Consider the following 19,303-nt stretch of genomic DNA (forward strand, 5'->3'; position numbering starts at 1 on the left):
TTTTCCATGCCCTTCCTTTTCATATGTAGAGGTGTTGTTTTCTTATCTTTTCAGCCACTCTATATTCTGATTGGAGTACTTAATTCTTTTCCAATTAAGGTACTTATTGATAGGAATGTAGTTGTTATCATTCTTTATTCCTGTTTTTGATACATGTTTTTTCTTCTTAAAGAAGTCCCTCCAACATTTCCTATAATACTGGCTTGGTAATGATAAATTCCTTTAGCTTATTTTTGTCTGGGAAGCTCTTTATCTGTCCTTCAATTCTAAATGATCGCTTTGCTGGATAAATTATTCTTGGTTTTAGATCCTGGGTCTTCATCCTGTCGAATATTTTTTTGCCAAGCCCTTCTGTCCTGCATAGTTTCTTTTGAGAAATCAGCTGCCAGTCTTATGGGTGTTCCTTTATAAGTAATTATTTGTTTTTTCTCTTGCTGCTTTTAATATTCTTTTTTTGTATTTAAACTTTGGTATTTTAATTATGATGTGTCTTGGTGTGAGCCTCTTTAGATCCCTGATTTTTGGAATTCTCTGAGCTTCCTGGGGTTTTATGTCCATTTCCTTCACCAGGTTAGGGAAGATTTCCATCATTATTTCTTCAAACAGCTGTTCAACATCTTGATTTTATTCAGTTACGCTGATCAGAGGAATATTTGGAGCCTTAATAGTGTCCCATATCCTCCTTAAATTATTTTTATAGTCTTGGCATCTTTTTTCTTGCCATTCTGATAGAGTGTCCTTGGCTTCCCTGTCCTCTAGATAGGGCATTTGATTCTCTTCTTTATTGACTTTGTTTATTCCTTTGTTTATTCCATTTAATATACTTCTCCTCTCAGATAATGTGTTCTTCATTTCAGACTGGTTCCCTTTTATAATTTCTATTTCCATTTTTATGTTTTTTTAATCTCTTTGTTGAAGTTCTCACTGAATTTCTCTACACTTCCCAAAAGTTCATTGAGCATCTTTATAACCAGTGTATAAACTGTATTATAACTGTATCTGTTAGATTACTTGACTCCATTATATCTGGATCTCTGTTCTGTTCTCTCAAATGGTTTCTATTTCTTTGTCTTGCCATTTTGGCTGCCTTTCCATGTCTGTTTCTATGTACTAAGCAAAGTTCCTAAGTCTCCCGGTCTTATTAGTGTGGATTTATGAAGTAGGTGTCCATTGGCACAGTCCTGAGAGGAGTTAAGCTGTAGGCCAGACTTAGCCCCAGCCTGTGCCCCTCCGCGGCCACCTGTTAAAATTCAGCAAGCAATCCACAGATGCTGTGCTTATAGTTGCCTCAAAAGGCCACACCAGAAACTGAGGCCAGCTGCCTCCAGTATGAGTCTAGGCGCTGCTCAGCAAGGCTCATCTGACTCGCTGAAGATATACCTGGATGTGGCTTGGGTGGAGCCCGGAGTTGGGGGAGGCGGGGTTTCAGGAAATCCTCTGGGTGGAGTGACCTCTGTTATCCAGTTTGATGATGTCTCCACTATGGCAGCACTGTGGCCATGCACTGGGACGGGGGAGGGCTCAACGGAGAACAATGGATATTGCTGGCACTTCTGTACAGAGCAAGTCTTGCCTAGGCCCTCACTCCGACAATATCTCTCCGTAAGTCCCTGGTGCCCCCTGCACACAGCCGAATTGGCACTGGTGCTCAGGGTGAGCAGGTCTGTCACCGTGAAAATCTGCTTGCAGATGCAGCCCTTTAAGACACTGCCGCTGCTTCCACCTCTGTCTCACTCAGCCACTCGGGACTGGGCAGCCCCGTGTCCTCACCCTGTCCTAACTTCCGCCTTTACAGGGTGACTTCCTGGACTTCTCCCTAGTTGTATGGCTTGTTCATCTAGATCTCAGGCAGTTTTTCTTGCTGCTGCTCCTTGTTTCCATCACAACTTTGATTTGGTTGCCAGAGGAATGAACAGAGCCTCTATCATCCTGCCATTTTTTTCCTCAGTAATCCTGAGTTTTTTCATCTATAAAATGGAGATAATGATATATCTCAATACAGTTGTGTGAGGTTTAAATGAGAAAATATGGGTGAAGAAAGAATCTTACAAATGATGGCTTCATTATGTTCAGGAAGTACTTATGATTCCTCATTAGATGCCCTCCCAATTCCCAGTAAGGATTATGCCAAGACCACCTTCTCTTTCAAAGTATCCTATGAGCATAGACAGTAAATAGCTGGGATGAGGGACATCCCATAAAACAAAGGGAAATGGCTAAGTTGACATAAATTCCTAACCACAGCCTTGTCAGCATTATATTTAAACCAGCTGAATTAGTCATTGAATCCTAGCTACCCAGCCCTCATTCATGATGCAACTTGGGTGAACAATTTAGATTTTCTGAACTTAAGATTCCTCATCTGTAAGATGGGACAGGAGAGTTTGGAAGTATGCCCACCTCATAGAATAATTGTGAGGATTACCCATGATCATATTATTTTATGTTTCCTGAACATAGTATTGTTAGTATATATGAGTTCTCCCTGATTCCTTATACTTATTCTTCTAAAGAGGAATGAAAAATGCATCCCTAGTCATTAATTCCGGAGTGGATGGAGTTGTAAGTTAACAGCACTACATTAGGAGATACAAGGGAGAGTAGAGTAGGCTGGAGTACCCAGAGCAGCTTACTGCAAGAGGAGGGATGTACGCTGGGCCTTATTGGGTGGAATGGTCTTAGTTCCTCTACTAATTAAGCCACTTTGGGCAAATCACTAATCATGACTTCAGTTTCATCATCTCAAAGAATTTTAGTATTCATCTTGCTTAATTTTATAGAGTAGATTTGAGAATCAACTTAAAAATGGATAGAAGAGTATTTTAAAAAATTTTTAAAGCACTCTGTAACTGGGGTAAGAATCACAGAATGTGATGACCAAAAGGACTGTCAGAGCTTACTCCCTTATTTTGTAAATGGAGGCACTGAGGCTCTGAGAGTGCTCTCTCTACCTATGGGAGCTCTGGGACCCATATCCTTTTGTCTGCTTAGAGATCTCGCTTTATCAGTCATCTCTGTTTACTCTTACTGGCTACCACATTAGTTGTGAGCTTGCAGTATTCCACAGACAGTATGAGAAAGGGCTTAGTACAGTGTCTGGCTCATAGTTAAGTACTCAAATGGTGATTATTACTGTCACAATAAATTTCAAAACCCTTAACAAAGCTTATGGAACTTTCGCATGGTTTGGTCCCTGCTTACCTCTCCAGTTTCATTATTAACTCTCACAAAACCATGCCAAACTTTATTTCTAGGAACAAATACCATTTCATCCTCCTTTCCTTTGTTTAGGCTGTTTTTTCTGTGTAGGAAGCCTCCCTTGATCCCTGTTTGATTGCGAAGCCTTCTTATTTTCTTCCAGTTCCATATGCTCAGTTTAATCATAGGAACAACATGCTGCATTAAAATGTTGGTTCTTGTAATTTGCTCTTCTGCTAGACTATAATTCCCTGAAAACAAGAACTGTTTCTTCTTATGTGTCTGGTCTAAAGTAAATGCACACTAAATTATTTCAGAAGGAAAAAGTGAAGGGAAAATGATTTGCCCAAGGTTACAAGTATTCCTATCCTCCTCAAAGGCTTGGTAACTGGGTCTAGAATATTTGGAGAGAAGGAGTTCCTGGGCTCCTAGAGTGTCCTGTGAGGCTACCAGTGCCCTGGTAAGGAGAGGGCCATGTTAGTCTCTGAGGTCACCTGGGTTTGTTTCCTCTCCAGGGAAGTTCCAGATGCAGGTCCTACCTCAGTGTGGCCACGCAGTCCATGAGGATGCCCCAGACAAGGTGAGTCCAATGTTTGATGACTGTGAGAGTTTTGCAGACAACTGTGAGAGTAACTTTGGGTGTCACAGAAGATACAACAAGCCTGTGTGTCAGCCTGTGAGATGTTCACAGATGCAACTCCACTAGCTCCAAACCTCTCCCTGGCATCTGCCTATGGTCTTGGCTTTCTGTGTATGGGCCAAGGACCTACTGGAACCTTGCTGTTTCATTCCAGGGCCCTACAGTTAAGATCTTAAGCTCTACTTCTCCATTACCCCCAAAAGCCAGATGGGAAAAGAGATAATTAAGGTAGAAACTTCCCCCTAAACTACTGTAACAGAAATTAACATGCTTCCCCTATAGAAAAAAAGGTACTTTGTAACTCTAGGGAGATGAATAAGCCTTCTCCTCATTCCTCCTGACTTCTCAGTAGCCATCCTGGCAAAGATGATGGGGAAGAGTCTCTTAGCCCTTCCAGGACCTGGATCCTTTTCATATGAAGCTCCTAAAACCAGTAGGACCTACAATTCTACTATAGAGCCTAACTTTCCAACAGAAGCCCACAGGACCTCTGAGGCTGAGCACAATTGCTAACCTTCATATGGCCTGGAATATCTCTCCTTTTTCCAGGTAGCAGAAGCTGTTGCCACTTTCCTGATCCGGCACAGGTTTGCAGAGCCCATCGGTGGATTCCAGTGGTAAGGAAGTACAAAGGTTTAAGGAGCCCAGCAGTGCTGGCCAACTCCACAAAAAGATATTTGCAAGGATATAAATATCTCCTCCTTAACCCTGCCTAATTTGGGTCACCATGCCTTTCTTCTTCCTCCTCAACACAGAGCCCAGCATGTGCATTTCTACAACACCATAGTTGGTGGTTTCTGTGTGCTCTGGTCCAGTGGGTTGTTGCTGAGCTGAGATTCAATTGTGCTTCGTCCCTCAGCTCCTCACTGCAATGTATACTTCTTGAGGTGGCCCTTCTCTGAGGAGGCTGGGATGGGAATCAGTCCTTTTCCAGGTTCTTAGAGTTCTGTATGCCTTCTGCCCTGCTGCTGAGGAAGGTTTGGCAGGTCATGGAGGCTGTGTAGAGATCCAGAGCCCTGTGCATTGCAGGATGTCTAATAACATCCCTGGCCTCTACTCACCAGAAGCCAGTAGCACCCCTCCCTACACACTTACAGTTGTGACAACCAGAAATGTCTCTAGATTTTACCAAATGGCTCAAGGGAGGCAAAATCATTCCCAATTGAGAATCACTGGTTTAGAGGAAAAAAGGATACCTATCATCCTAGGATGCTTTTTATCTGATTAGGGAGACACAGCTGGGCTCTCTGCTGAGGAAGAGGAAGAGGAGGGGGAAGAGAGGCACAGTGACCTAAAATGCATGAACTTGGCCCCACCTCAGGGAGCTTCTAGTCTGTGCTACAGAAGGCCCCTGATCCTCAGAGAGCCCACAAACCTAATGAGGAGTCACACTTGCCAGTTGGAAAGTCTTTTAACTGATTTAGGTGAGAGGGTCCAGGGAAACCTGTTCCCCATCCTCAGGAAGTTTGAAGTGTCGAAGAAAAAGAAATGGCTTCTGCATTAAAGAAGTCAAAGTGCCAGGGCCTGGAAGATGAGGGTGGCTGGGCAGCGTAGGCGTTGGAAATCATGACACGAGCCCGGCATAGTGAGCTACACGAGCAACTCCCTTTGCCAAACCACCCCTCAGATAACTGACCATTGGTGGATCCCAAGAATCAACAGTAAAGATTTAATTTCTCTAAGCAGTGTCTACGGCCCCTGGACCATTTGGAGCTTTGGTCACATCATCAATTCACTGAGAGCGGACCCTTTGTCTAGCCCTCGATGGGGCTGTGGGGAGGTGGGACAAATCTGCAAGGGCCTTGGTGGTCATTAGGAAGGGCTTCCTGGAGGGGACTGAGTGAGCAGGGGCAAAGCTAGTGATGGTCACATTTGTTTTCCCTTCTCTTTGCACTCTCACAGTGTGTTTCCTGGCTGTTAGTGACCTGCTATCCATCCCTCCCTCAACATTGAGCTCTGTTGTAAATACATCGCACCAGAGGCCACTGTGATGCCGCTGTCTCCTTCTCACCATCCTGCCCGACCATGTGACACCGGCTCCCTGTAGACGGGCATCCCCAGATGTACAAACCCTTTCGTGTATTCCTGCCAAAAGCATTGTTTTCCACGGCCTTTGACTATCATCGGCCTCCCTAGTCCAAGGCTCCCCAGCTCCTACCCCTTTCCTGTTCAGGGGTAGCCCCTGCCAGTTCTCCCTGCCTTACCTAGGGTGAAGCCTCCATCAGAACTGCCACCCTGGGCCTCTATTCCTGGCATTAGGCAACGCATCTGGGTCCAGATGTCTCCCCAGGCTCAGAAACCTCCATTCCTTGAGATTGTTCTTGGCATGGTCCTACCCCACCTCAAGGGATGGACCATGGACAGGGTGGTCCTTGTTTTACCCTTTCAAATAAAACACCAGTCAGGTACCTTTTTATCCCAGTCTTATTCTTCCAGGCTTGGAAGACCTATAAAGTCCAGGATTCAATCCTTATGTACAAGGAGGGGTGGTGGATAGCATCACAAGAAACCAACCTGAAAATCAGGTCCAGCCAGTCCAAGCACATGGCCTCCCATCTGGGGAGAGCCCATCGTCCCACTCCCACATGTCTGGGCACCTGCCTTGGGCTGAGGCCAGGTTGCTCCAGGGGCCTCTTGAGCCCTCACCTGCCACAGAGCAACCCAGGTTAAGTACAGCCCATGCACAAAGCCACAGACTAAAGCCTGTGGAGTTGTTTTTAAGAATCAAATTGAACCATTTTCATCACTGGTCCCTGGAGGTGTGCAGAGTGCCCGCTTGCCTCTTCTAGACCCACAGCTTATCTTTGTCATTTGTGGTTTCCATGTCACTCTTCGTAGAAACAATATAGCCTAGCATCCTCAATCTTTGTCCCTCTTCCAGCTGCCTCATCATACACCGCAGCCTCCCCCTGCTGCCCAGGCACGCCATTTCCAAGGGCAGGGAAGGGCAGTCTCCTGCAGCCCGTCTTTTCTGTGACTGTCTTAGGTGATGCATAGCCCCCTCCACCTTTCCACCCAACAACTTCCTATCCCTGCCCTGCTGCACGGTCCGGAGTCTGGGACCTACTTTGTTTCTTTGTTATTTATGATCTTGTTAAAGAAAATAAATATCTCCCAACCTTTATCAATCTAGTCTTTCTCTGTGGAGTTGTCCTTATTTCTGCCAATCTGGGGACAGGGGACAGTTCGTTGGATATAGTCATCGTAGAGCTCCAGAAAACCGTTTCCTGCAGCCCATCAGCTTTATATGCTCTGCCTGCTCCCCAGATCCAGAATGCCTCGTGGAATGGACAGACACCGCAGCTAGGGAGACCTGGAGTTCAGTCCCAACTCTTTAAATTATTTGCTCCGTCAATTTGGCCCAGAACAGGACAGTCTGTGCACTGTTCACATGACCTCAGACACTATATCTGCCAATACCCAAACTTTGTCCACAACCCAGATCATCTCCTGAGCTCTAGGCAGGTCCATTTACCTCATATCTCTCCCAGATGACCAAAAGCCACTCATGTTGACCATTCCTGTAACCATATTCAGCTCCCCCTGAAACTAACTTGTCTTCCTCCCACATTTCCTGGCTCAGCAAGTTGTAGGTACCACCATTGCTCCAGTTGCCCAAACCAGACAGCCAGAGAGCTTCCTAGACAACTCCCACTCTTTTACATCCCACAGCTCCTCCCCTAGCTGAGGCCTCATATCTCAGCTAAATCACTTCACTAAATCACTAAATCACAAGTACCCTTGCTGGTTCCCTACCACAGCCCTTCCTTCAGTCAGCCTTTACACACCCTTAAGAGTCGTCTTCTTAAAAGGCTTTTGGGCCAGACTGACTAAATTAAGGCCCAGCCCTTACAGGTTGTATGAGATAGCTCTGTACTTTCTCTCTTTGTGCTGCACTTTCTTCATCTGATAAGTGAGGATCAATGGTACCTACCCTCAGGGTCTGGAGGACTATATAAGTTAATATAGGTTAACTGGCTCTCTCAGGAACTGGCACAGGAGAGGCACTTAAATAGTTCCTGTCATGTCACTCCCACATTATACTTATGACCTTCTTTATTCAGAGTGGTCTGTGGGCCAGGAGTATCATCTGGAAGCTTGTTAAAGATTTTATCTCCACCCCAGACCTGTTGAATAAGAACTGATCTGTATTCTAACAAACACATTAATTCTGAGAAGTTCTGGTTTAGATGTTCAATAAATATCTCAGAGTAAAGCATGAGCTCCCTAGCGGAAAAGTAACCTGTGTGTGATCTCATTTCTCCCACCAAGCCCTTTGGTGTCCCTTTGCTGGGCTATGTGCCCTTTGTCCACAGGGGGGCAGCATGATCACATGCATGGTTTTCTAGGACACACAGCAGCCACTTTTGTTCACCTGGCAAGTCATAACAGTCATCAAATTTTGAACATCATCTCATTCACTTTACACACATCTCATTTAATCCTCACAGCTACCTTGTGAGGTAAGTGATGTTATGTTCCTTTTACAGGTAGGCAGATGGGTCCGAATTCATGCAGCTCAAAAGTGGCAGTGTCAGAATTCAAACCTAGGTTATTTCCTCTTCATGTGGCCTCCTGGACAATACAGGGGATCATGGGCAGAGGTCATTTTGGTCCACATGAGACTCAGGACTCAGGTGTGTAAAAGAGCAAGAGGACCCAGAAGGAGCATGTTTGGGTCAAACCAAAGGCCATTCTGTCACACACATATACACACACTAAAGAAGTCCAAGGAGAAGTTCCCAAAAGAAGGTAGGCAGTTTTGGAGATAGACACATCTAATGGTGGGAGGAGAATCTTGAGATTGAGAGGACTCAGACCAAAAGCATTACGGGAGCTGGGCATGACTTCTTGGTATCCTCTTCTAAACCTGCTTCGTGCCAAGCTTCCAATGAATGTTGTGTAAATTCAAAGAGAAAAACCAAATTTCTTTGGAAACAAGTCAGAGAAGATTTCATAAAAGGCAGCATTTGAGTTGAGCTTTAAAGCCTCATCACAAGTGGAGGTAGGGAAGGAAGGGAAATACATTTCAGGTAGAGGGATAGCATACACAAGCTCGGGAGACTAGAAAGTCAGTCCGAGAACTGGGAGATAAGTATGATTAGGGTGGCTGGAGTAGCAGCTGTGACAGGAGAGGCAGCAGGAGACAAGACATAAAGGCCTTGAGTGGCAAGAATGGGGAGTTGTCCAAAGTTAAGGAACTCTGGTATCCTGTGTAGGTGGGTTGGTCCGCACCAGACTAGAGGCCGGGAGATCAGTAAAGAGGCAGTTATGGTGATCCAGGTAAAGTAAAGGGTAATGGTATACTTAGTAGCTGCAGGGATGAGAGGAAGGGACAGGCTCAAGATTTTGGAGGTGGAATGAACAAGATAGAAACTGATTTGGACAGGGAGGTGTCAAGGACCCTTAAGTTAGACTCAAGGACCTGTCGTTAGAACTGGGGAGCAGGGAGTTAAAAGGTCAAGACATTAACAAGAAGAGCAAGAAGAGAGCCTATAACAGGAGTAGAGAAAGCCAAAGGCAGTCACACTCTTCCCTGCAGGAACAGTGTGTTGTTTGTAAGCTTCAAGCCAACTCTTCTGCCCCAGCTGGTTGCCCCATCAGCAGCCAGAATCAACACATTCTCACTCTGGGTCCAGGGCTCAGAAAGTTATGTAAACTCAAGAGGATCTCTTATTCCTAGAGCTGGTTTTCTCTCCCAGGAGTTTGCTAGAAAACCCCAGCCTGTAGCCAGGTGAAACCTTGGAACCTGAGACTAGCCAAAAGGCTAGCCTCTTACCAGAGGACAAAGGGAACAGTTAACTGAGTAACTGTGTGATAGGGGAAAAAGTTTTTTCCTGATGATCAATGATAATGCCACATATTTGTGAATAATCAGACTTAAGCTTAGAATAACTGACACAATATAGTATGTACCATTTATAAAGCACATTTTCACCCTTTCAGATCTCAGAACTCCGTGAATAGGTTGAGCAGACAGGTTAGCAGTGCCATCTTGAAAAAAACAAAAGCTCTAATAAGGAAAGTGATTTGCCCAAGGTCACATAGCACAGTCCAAACTAGGACTCAGGCCACAAAACTCCCAGACCAGTGCATGTCTTATCCAAATCATACCAGAAAAGGGGTTAGGTAGGTGTGTGGAAGAAGACTGGGGACTGGCAACTGGCACTCACTAGTAGTGACAGGCACTCAGCCACTTACTAACTGGATGACCTTTGACATATCAGGTTCCTTACCCCCAAAAATGGTTGATAATCCTTAAACCACAAGGTATTGTGAGGGTTAAATGAGACCTAAGGACATAAAGTATGTATAGTAAATGTATGCTTCCTACAGTAGTCAAAGCGGAAAGCAGTAAATGTCATGGTGCCAAGGAGGCAAGGGGATAATTGGGAATCCCAAAGGGTGGAGAAGCCAAGGCAAAAGCCATTAGATCCAAGGTCCCTTGGGATTCCTTTCCCCCAGCTCCACCAAGTGGAGCTGCTCTCAGGCGGAACAGTTAGTTGAACTTTATGTGCCTGAGGCCTGAATGCTGTCCAGTATTATAAACCTCCTCTGGCCTGGGAGAGTCCTTCTCAAATTTGTTAACAGCTTTTTCTTTTTTTCCAATAATGATAAAATACACATAACATAGTCTTACCACTTTAACCATTTTTAGTTTACAAGCCAGTGACATTAATTACATTCACAATACTGTGTACCCATTACCACTATCTGTACTCAAAATGTTTTCATCCTCAACATTAAACTACTACTAAACAATAATTCCCCCTTTCCTTCCTCCTCCCAGCCTCTGGGGACCTCTATTTTGCCTTCTATCTCTGTGAATTTGCCTATTGCATGTAGCTCATATGGGTGGAAACGTACAATATTTGTCCTGCGTCTGGCTTATTTCACGTAGTAAAGATTGTTTTCAAGATCCATCCATGTTGTAGCATGTATCGGGATTTCATTCTCTTCGTTGCTGGGTAGTATTCAATTAGATGTAGATGCCGCATTTTGTTTATCCATTCATCATCTGTTGATATGCACTTGGGTTATTTCCACCTTTTGACTAATGTGAATGAATAATGCTGCTATGAACATTGGTGTATAAATACCTGTCTGAGTCCTTGCTTTTAATTCTTTTGGACTATATCTAGGAGAGGTATTACTGGGTCATATGGTAGTTCTATTGTTTAACTTTTTGAGGAACTACCAAACCATTTTCCACAGCATCTGCACCATTTTACATTACTACCAGCCAAAGAAAAAGGGTTCTGGTTTCTCCCCATCCTTTCCAACACTTATTATATATTTCTTATTACTACAGCCATCCTAGTAAGTGTAAAGTGGTACCTTATTGTGTTTCTCTAATTTTAGCATTCCAAGATAGCTAAGAGGCTTAAGAGTTGGGCCTGTGAGCTGATGCCAACTGGCCCAGGCACTGGAAGCTTTCCTTACCTGTCCCCATGCCTGCAACCCTAAGAGCCAGAGGGTCTCGGGTCTCTGAGGGTGAAAGGCTCTCTCTAAACCCCGGCACTGGTGAGCTCACAAGGCTCAGTGGCTCCAAGAACAGGATCAGGATACACAGGCTTGCTCCTCCAAGGGGAGCTGCTGACAATTCTTGCCTTCCCTTTTTATTACAAGAGAGTCAAAAATAGATTCCAGAGCCCTAGAACCTGTAGAGCATTGTGGGAGTTTCTAGGATGGTGGTACCCCCTAGGGGGACTATGTAATTTTAAAGAATATTTAATATAATGTTTGATTTGGTAAAGGGGGAAAAAATCTTTTTGTCTGAAACAGATTACAGACCATAAAGTTAGACAAAACCTTCTATCCTGGAATTATATATCTGAATTTCCAAGATCAAAGAAAAATTCAAGTTTATCAAAAGAGAAGCAAGGGTGTGAATTTTTTGAGTTTGAGACACTTTAATCTAAGGACTCATTATACACCTGTGAGTTAGGGAGATAAGCTCCTACATCTCCGTAACACGCATGCGCGCGCGCACGCGCACACACACACACACACACACACACACACACACACACACCCCTTCTTATCCTTCAGGGCCCAAATCGAAATGTCACATGAGCCCATCATACTAGAGGTGTATTGATGCCCCTTCCTGACTTTTGTAACATTTTGCCTGTCCCCTTTCCACAAGTATCATCATTGTGTGGGTTTTCTTCTCTGGGAGCTCTTCAAGGACAGAGACTTAGTCAGAGTCATCCCAGCATCTCCAGCCCCAGTGAAAAGGCTGACGCAGACACAATGTCAGTAATGCTTAGTCGAATGAATGAGTGACAGACCACACATAAAATTGTGCCCATGAAAGCACCACCAAGTGTTGGTACTATCATTTGCCCACTGTGCTCCTGTCCCAAGAAGCACCTATGGAGATTTGGAAAGAGCCTGGGTCTGTCTTCTAGTCTTCTTGGCTCTCACACTGACACACTGCGTAACTGTGGACGAGTCACTTCACCTTTCTGGGCCACAGAAAATAACCTCTGCCTCCCGGACTGATAAGGTGATAAGCAGATGAACAGGATGCGTCATGGTCATTATTTTAGTTTTGTTCCATCTGAAACCATGGCAAACTTTAAAGAAGATCGAGAAGGAGGTAGTTGTCTGTGGAGATCCATCTAAGTTGTGTCCTTAAACCATTAGCCCAAAAGACTGTCATCTTAGCACCTCATTCCTTTGAGATAATCTGATTTCACAAGAGGCTACTCATTTCAAATGCAAGTATGTCCCTGGCAGGGACAGAGAGACCCTCTGTCATGCAGACCTGAGGGGGAACGGGCCTATCAAGCATTTGATGGAAAAAGTCATGTGACCATGAAAGGGGATAAAAGAAGGATGGGGCAGAGAAGAGGGGAAAGAGACAGGCTCTACTTCCTAAAGGTGAGAAAGTTGAGAGGATTCCTAGGTGAGGAAGAGAGAAGTCCAAAGAGAAAGAGGGGGTAGAAGCAGCGGTAAGGGAGACCTCCCTAGATTCACATCCTGCTCTGCTTTTAGCTATGTGAACTTAAGAAAGTATTTTCTTTGAGCCTCCTTTTCCTCTCTCGCCGAAAAGGATGATAATTGTGAATAAAAAAAGGGAGGAGGAACAAATGTTTGTCTCCTCCCCTAGTCCTTGGCTGATTTCATAGTTTTGCCAGTGTACAGCAGTCTGCAGGCAAATGCCCCTCTAGCACCTCACGCCCTCTCCCTTGGCTTCTCCCAGCTTGAGCAGCCAAGGTCCCCCCACCCACACACACACAGGGGACTCTTTGAGTGGTTCCATGAAAGGGCAGTTTTGTGCTGGCTGCCCTTGGCATTGCTGGACAAGGGCCCCCCAGAATCAACACCCTCTCACTTCCTCCTTCCAGACAGCTCTCCCTGCCACCTTGGGTGTGAAAAGGGACAAGTGAGGTGGCAGCTGCTCCCTGCCTTCCACAGACACACATTCTCACACTTTCCATTGTATTTCTAGGGCCCTGAAGTGGAAGCCCTCTCAGCCCACTGCAGCCATAAGGTTCTCCCCTTTTTCCCAGCTCCCACGATGCTTAAGATGAGCACCCCACAGCTTTCCACTTGATTATATCTAATCCTCTATTTGTGCATGTGATAATTTTGTCTTAAGGGCAGCGAGCAGGTCTCATTTTCTTTGATTTTCATGGAACGCCTCTCATGGGGCTGGTCACACAATAGGTGTCCATTATACATCTGTGGAACTGAGGTGATTCACTTGTGTTTTTAACAAATACCTACATCTGACAGGGCTCTTAGCCATTAGGTGTTAGAGACACACCAAGCCTGGGAAAAGTTGAAGACTCCCCTCAAAAACTATTGGCTCCAAAAGGTTTTATTGCCAATGGCAACAGAGCAACCAAAGCAACCAAAGCAAAATAACATGCAATGCAGACAACAGAGGGAGACAGACAGACCTGGATTTGAATCCTGACTCTTGTTACTTCACAGCTGTGTAACCTCAGGTAAGTGACATGTTTCTGCCTCAGTTTCCCTCATCTATAAAAATGGGGATACTAGCACCTATCTCGTTGTGAGGACTGAAGAGACAAATCCACCCAAGTTCTTAGCACAATGCCTGGCCTATGGTAAATGATCAATATGTGGTAATTAACAATAATGATAATAGTCATTAATGTACAGAATATTTCTTGGAGTAAGACTTTTGAGGACTATATAGTGCAGTGCCAGGAACCCAGGTTGAATGAAGCTGTTAGAAAAAAAGTTGAAGAACAGTGCAAGAAAGAAAAAAAACAAAATAATAAACAAGCTGTGCCCCACACAGTCTTGTTTAGAATTAGCTGCCTACCCAATAAGCACTGTTGGGGCGTCACAGCCACCACTTTCTAGCAGGAGCAGAGTGAGGATATGGGGACTCGTGCAAATATAAAAAAAAAAATAATGTCTTTATAGTCAGTCTCCAGCTGTGGTGCAATGGAGGGACATAGCTTTGAAAACCATCAAGTGGAAAGAACACTGGTGAGAGAGACAGAAGACCAGGCCTCAGGCCAGGCCGTATCGTGTAAGCCCAGGCATGGCACTTGCCATTCCAAAGCTCCCTTTCCATAATGCCCGCTCTCCTTTCCACCCTGGGTAGGTGATGTTCAAGAGGAGTGCTAAAGTGTTTTGGAAACTAACATATTGGCCAAAAGTAAGGTGGTACTATTTGTGGCTCTAGGGAGAGTCATTCCTCCTCACTTTCCCCATTAGCATGGCCCTTGCCCCACCTTCTGAGCTTCTACAGACCCTTCCCAGACCCTCCTCCTCTTCAAGACTTGGTCAGTCCCTCCTTACCATGCCTCTGGGGGCCTCTTAGTGCTCTGCTTCTGTCTCCACCTGTGGCTACATTGCCTTGTGACAATCTGAGGGTCTGGGCAGGGTCAGCATCGAATTCTCCTCTCCATTCCTGGTACCTGAAAGGGCCTGGCACCAAATCAGCACTTTGGCGGTGTGATTTGAATAAACAAATGACCTCTTCAGCTCTTGATTGCAGCATTTAACAATAATTCATCTCTTATGTGCAACATTTTCACATTGTGCTTAACTAACATTTTAACTCTGGATGAATTTGTCTCATCCCCCTACTGGTCGTCAGCTCCCAGGGACTGCATCCTGCACCTCTCACACACCCCCCACAGCACACCTGGGCCCGGGCCTGCCCCTGGGGAATGCTCAGTAAGCAGTTGTGGCTCCATTTGCAGCCAGACAGTTCTTGGGTCTCAGGCATATGGTCAAGATGTTTGATAACTGCCGCCTGTCAGACATTATTGAAAGCAGTGATTCAAAGCACAAGGTTTGGAGTTACACTGTGGGACTATGGCAAATTACCTAACTCCGTAACTCTGCCTTCTTGTCTGTAAAATAAGATATAACTGGATCGATCTCATAGGGTTGGGATGGGCATTCATTCACTGATGCATATGAGCCTCAGAATGATACCCGTCACGTGGGAAACTCACCAGGTTCACCATATTCAGCTCAAACCCACCCTGCAGTTCTGAGAAGGCCTGGTTCTGATCCCTACTGCTGTGAAGAAAGGAAGCAGTGTCACCCACAGACAGTCGCTTTCTGTCTCAGGCCCATTGCTCTGGAGCTGGAGGAGGCAGGTTGGCAGTATGAGATTGGAGGGTAGCAGAACATGCTACTCCCACAAATGCAGCTCTGGCATATTGATTATTTTGAACACTTGAAAAACAGCAAATTTAAGGAGAGGCTTTCTCTGAACTCTCCTTATCTGCCTAAAGACAGATTCTCCACAAGGAACTCGGTTGTCATAAATCTCCTTCCTGAGAGTTTCACCAACTAGGAAAAATTGACTCATCAAAGGAGAGGAGACTAAAAGTGGACACCACACCCATACGAACTATTTCAAACTAACATACCTCATATCTGTTTTTCTAAGGGCCCATCATCTTTCCTAAAAATCTCCCCTCAGAGGCCTACATCCCTGCTTGCCTCTTTCCCTATTAAGGTAGTATTTAATCTTGAATTCTAAGCCACCTCAAGGAGTTACTAATTTTCCTTGTCTCCCATGTATACATGATATATACAAGTTAATAAACTTCTGTTTGTTTTCTCTTATTAACCTATCTTTTATTACAGATGTCTTAGCTGAGAACACTGAAGGGTAAAAGGAACATTATTTTTCCTCCCCTCCATGACAATAATTTACTTAAGAGGATTTCCAGAATCTTGGCGCACTCAGCAGAAATACTGGGGATGCAACCAGGTGCTCACAGAGGCTCTGCAGAAAGCTGGTTATCAGCACATCACGACCCCTTCCTTGGGGCCACAGAACTCGGGGAAGCAGAATCCTGAAGTGCACTGTGCAGGGATGGGGCGGAGGCAGCACAGCATCCCACCTCTCAGTCCTCCAACTGTGTGGCTTCTTTGTGAGCAAGACATACACTCTTATCCCTGTTGAAGAACTTGAGCCAAGTCTCCTGGACTGTGCTCTTTGCATAAATGCTCAAATATTACAGTCACTCATCAATGCTGCCTTAGCTCCTGCTAGTCCTGCTGGGAAATGCTTCTCCTCACTAAGTCTCTGCCTATAAATATTCAACGTGTCCCCTCAAAGCACAGCTCAAAGGATGCCTTCTTATTCATTTACCTTAAAATATTTGCTGAATGCCTACTTATTTTAAAGCAGATCTTCTTCTAAGGATACCAAGAGGAATAAGGAGCGCAGAGTCTAGTGTGAGCAGCCAGGCGAATAAACAAATACTGAAATTCAGTGAGATGGGGGCTATAATAGAGGCATTTACAAAGTACAGTGGGGTCTTAAAGCACTCGCCCTGCAGGGAAGGCAACTGGCCACAATTAAACAAATGACTAAAGTAATTTCAATTTGCGAAACATGTTATGAAGAACATAAAATCAGTAAACGTGAAAGAAAATGGCTGGAAGGTCAGGTGGTCAGGGAAGGCCTCTCTGAAATGACACTGAGTCAAGAGTGGAATGATGAGAAGAGCTGGCCAGGGGAGGATCCGAGGGAGCAGCAAATACAAAGACCTGAGAAGTGGGCATGATGTTGAGGTATGAGCGTGGCGGTTTTGAGGAACAGAAAGAATGCCCTGTGTCTGGAATGTAGTGAGAGGGGAGCAGTGGGAGGTGAGCCGAGTTGAGATTATGGCATAAAAATTTTACGCTCTGCTTTTTTTCACTCAATGTTATAACGCAAGAATATTCTCGGTTGTGAAAAATGATTTGTATACATTTTTAATGCTATTAAGTAGCATTAAAAAACATGTCCCCGACTTAAAAAGTAGCATTATTAAAAAATCGTCCCATAAAAAAAGAAATTGCTTTCTGCTTAAAAAGTATCATATGAGGTACACTCCCAATATAGAGACACTCTCTGCTCAGTCTTCAGCAGAAGTTGCGCAGAAGGGCAAAAAAAGCCATAGGAGCCAGGCTAGACCCCGCCTACAGGTGTCCTCATTGCCACTCCTGGGCCCCTATGGTCAAGGTTCAGAATGGCAAAAGCCCCACTAACCAAACCCCAGAGACTGTTGATATGTCCTATTCCCAACAGAGTGTGTGAGCTCCAGAAACCTCTCTCCAGCCTTCTTGCCCAGTCCTTTGAATTGTCCACCATACTGTGACTCGGAGCTGGAGAAGAAACAAGGTAGATTCTCTGGGAAAGCCCACTTCCTTGTCTCCCATCTGTGAGGAACAGGCAATGCTGACAAGGCCCTCTTCCAGAAGGCTACTCCCCTCTCTCCCCTCCTCCCCCAGCTTCTGGCTTCTGGCTTCTCTGGAAAGCCACAGAACTCCACCAATGTTCTCTCTGCCAACATCTTAGTCTCCAGGGCTTGAGCTGCAGGGTCTGCGGAATTCCTGTCCATACTCGTGTATCCACTTGTTGGCCACTGGGAGAGAATGGGGAGACAGAAGAGAGCAGGCTCAAGAGTAGACAGTGGCAGTCATTCACAGGGTTGTGCAACGGCCTCCTTAAATTCTGCACCAGGCAACTCACTTGCCTCACCCTGGTCCCAGCCCTGCTATGGACTAAACCGTGTTATTTCCAGCAGAGATAAATAGCAAAGAGGATACTGTCCCCTGGAAAAAGTCCCTGACAGATCTTGTCTACTATAGATTAATTTTTGAACCAGTAGATTTTAAGAACCACTCATCTTTCATTCATGCAGCTCCTAAAAGCCTACCTCCCCCACGGTGCCATTCCAGAGTAATGAGAGGAAAGGGGTGGCTTCTCTGGGCAATGTCCATCTCAGTATGAGAGTCCCTCTTCTACTTTTTCTGTCTGTGGAGCTAAGTGCTTTTGGACACATATATGACATAAACATGTCCCCTACTTATTTATCTCTTCCCTTGTTTGACTATCTCCTCATGGGGAGGCACCTGATGGTTCTTATCTAGGAATACAGGACTGGGGCTCAGCACTATATTCCTTTTCAGCTGTGCTCAGGAATCAAGGACTGTCTGGTCAGGTCAATGAACTTTTACTGAAATCTGCTCTGTGACGGGATTCCTTCCCTTTGTGGGCTCCCAATCTGTCAGGGACGACTGCCCAGGATCTGATCATCTCAATATAATGTGGCATTGTAACAAAGCTTTTGGAATGAAAAGGCTATGCTATTTTCCATCTGCCCCCTTTCCCTTTACTCCCAGAAAGGCAGGTCTTACCCCATTTATCTCCCACCAGGACTGGACAGGCAGCATGAAGTGTGTCACTATCCCCTTCACCACTCCTATGCAGGTTCCACCAAAATAGTGCTGCATTCTGAAAACAAAAGGGCCCCGTCCAAGGTTGGAGGGTGGTCAACCCAGGATCTGTCTTTGGAAGCACATGACTGAAAACAAATGCATGCACGTCCTTACAAGAAAACTGTCCGTGCAGACTGGGGCCAGGCATGCATAAAACGGCACAACATAGTGTTAGTTGCTCTTTACTCATTCATTCATGCATACATCATTTATTCGGAACCTACTCTGCTCTAGGCCCTGAAGATGCGAGACAAATCATGTCTAATTCTGCTCTCAGGAGCTCACAGTTTTGTGGGAGAGACAGACATAAAAACAGACCAAGACAAGACAATGTGACAAGTGCCACGAGTCACTGGATCACTGAGGAGAGGTACTCAAAAACCATAAGGTGAAACAAACATTCCTCATACAACTAAGAACTTAATTCAGACGCTTACCCTTCATTAGGCACTCACTAATAACATCCCCCAGGAAGCCAGTATTATCACCCTCCCCAGCAAAGAAGTTGAGAGTTAGGGCTTTAAATAATGCAACTGAGAAATGAGCAAAGTCAGGACTCAAGCCTGGGTGTTTTGAATCCAAGTTCTATATGTTCTTTTTTATCTCCATATCCAGCTTTTTTTCTTATATACTTCCTATAGACTTACTTTAACCCTGGCCAATCCCTTGAGTATTCATAGATACCTGCATTTACTTATTGATTGCTTAGGATGTGCCTGGCGCTGTGCTAAATGCTTT

General features: G+C 45.0%; 2 protein-coding genes across 5 annotated transcripts in view; one reads left to right on the forward strand and one right to left on the reverse strand.

Annotated features, from left to right (window-relative positions):
- The window catches only part of PPME1 (protein phosphatase methylesterase 1), a 64,290-nt gene extending 57,320 nt beyond the window's left edge, over positions 1 to 6,970 (forward strand). For all 3 annotated transcript variants that reach the window (XM_039848032.1, XM_039848031.1, XM_039848033.1), the window contains 3 exons: positions 3,714 to 3,778; positions 4,388 to 4,455; positions 5,741 to 6,970. In XM_039848032.1, the coding sequence (XP_039703966.1) occupies positions 3,714 to 3,778; positions 4,388 to 4,455; positions 5,741 to 5,759 (152 nt within the window). In that variant the 3' untranslated portion in view covers positions 5,760 to 6,970. The remainder of the gene's footprint in view (positions 1 to 3,713; positions 3,779 to 4,387; positions 4,456 to 5,740) is intronic.
- An 8,941-nt stretch (positions 6,971 to 15,911) lies between these two features.
- P4HA3 (prolyl 4-hydroxylase subunit alpha 3) overlaps positions 15,912 to 19,303 on the reverse strand; it is a 31,618-nt gene continuing 28,226 nt past the window's right edge. For both annotated transcript variants that reach the window (XM_039848036.1, XM_039848035.1), the window contains 2 exons: positions 18,485 to 18,581; positions 15,912 to 17,709 (listed from right to left, as the gene is read on the reverse strand). In XM_039848036.1, coding sequence (XP_039703970.1) covers positions 17,639 to 17,709; positions 18,485 to 18,581 — 168 coding nt within the window. In that variant the 3' untranslated portion in view covers positions 15,912 to 17,638. The remainder of the gene's footprint in view (positions 17,710 to 18,484; positions 18,582 to 19,303) is intronic.

The sequence above is a fragment of the Pteropus medius genome, unplaced genomic scaffold (assembly GCF_902729225.1).
Source record: "Pteropus medius unplaced genomic scaffold, Ma_sr-lr_union100, whole genome shotgun sequence".
Classification (NCBI taxonomy): Eukaryota; Metazoa; Chordata; class Mammalia; order Chiroptera; family Pteropodidae; genus Pteropus; species Pteropus medius.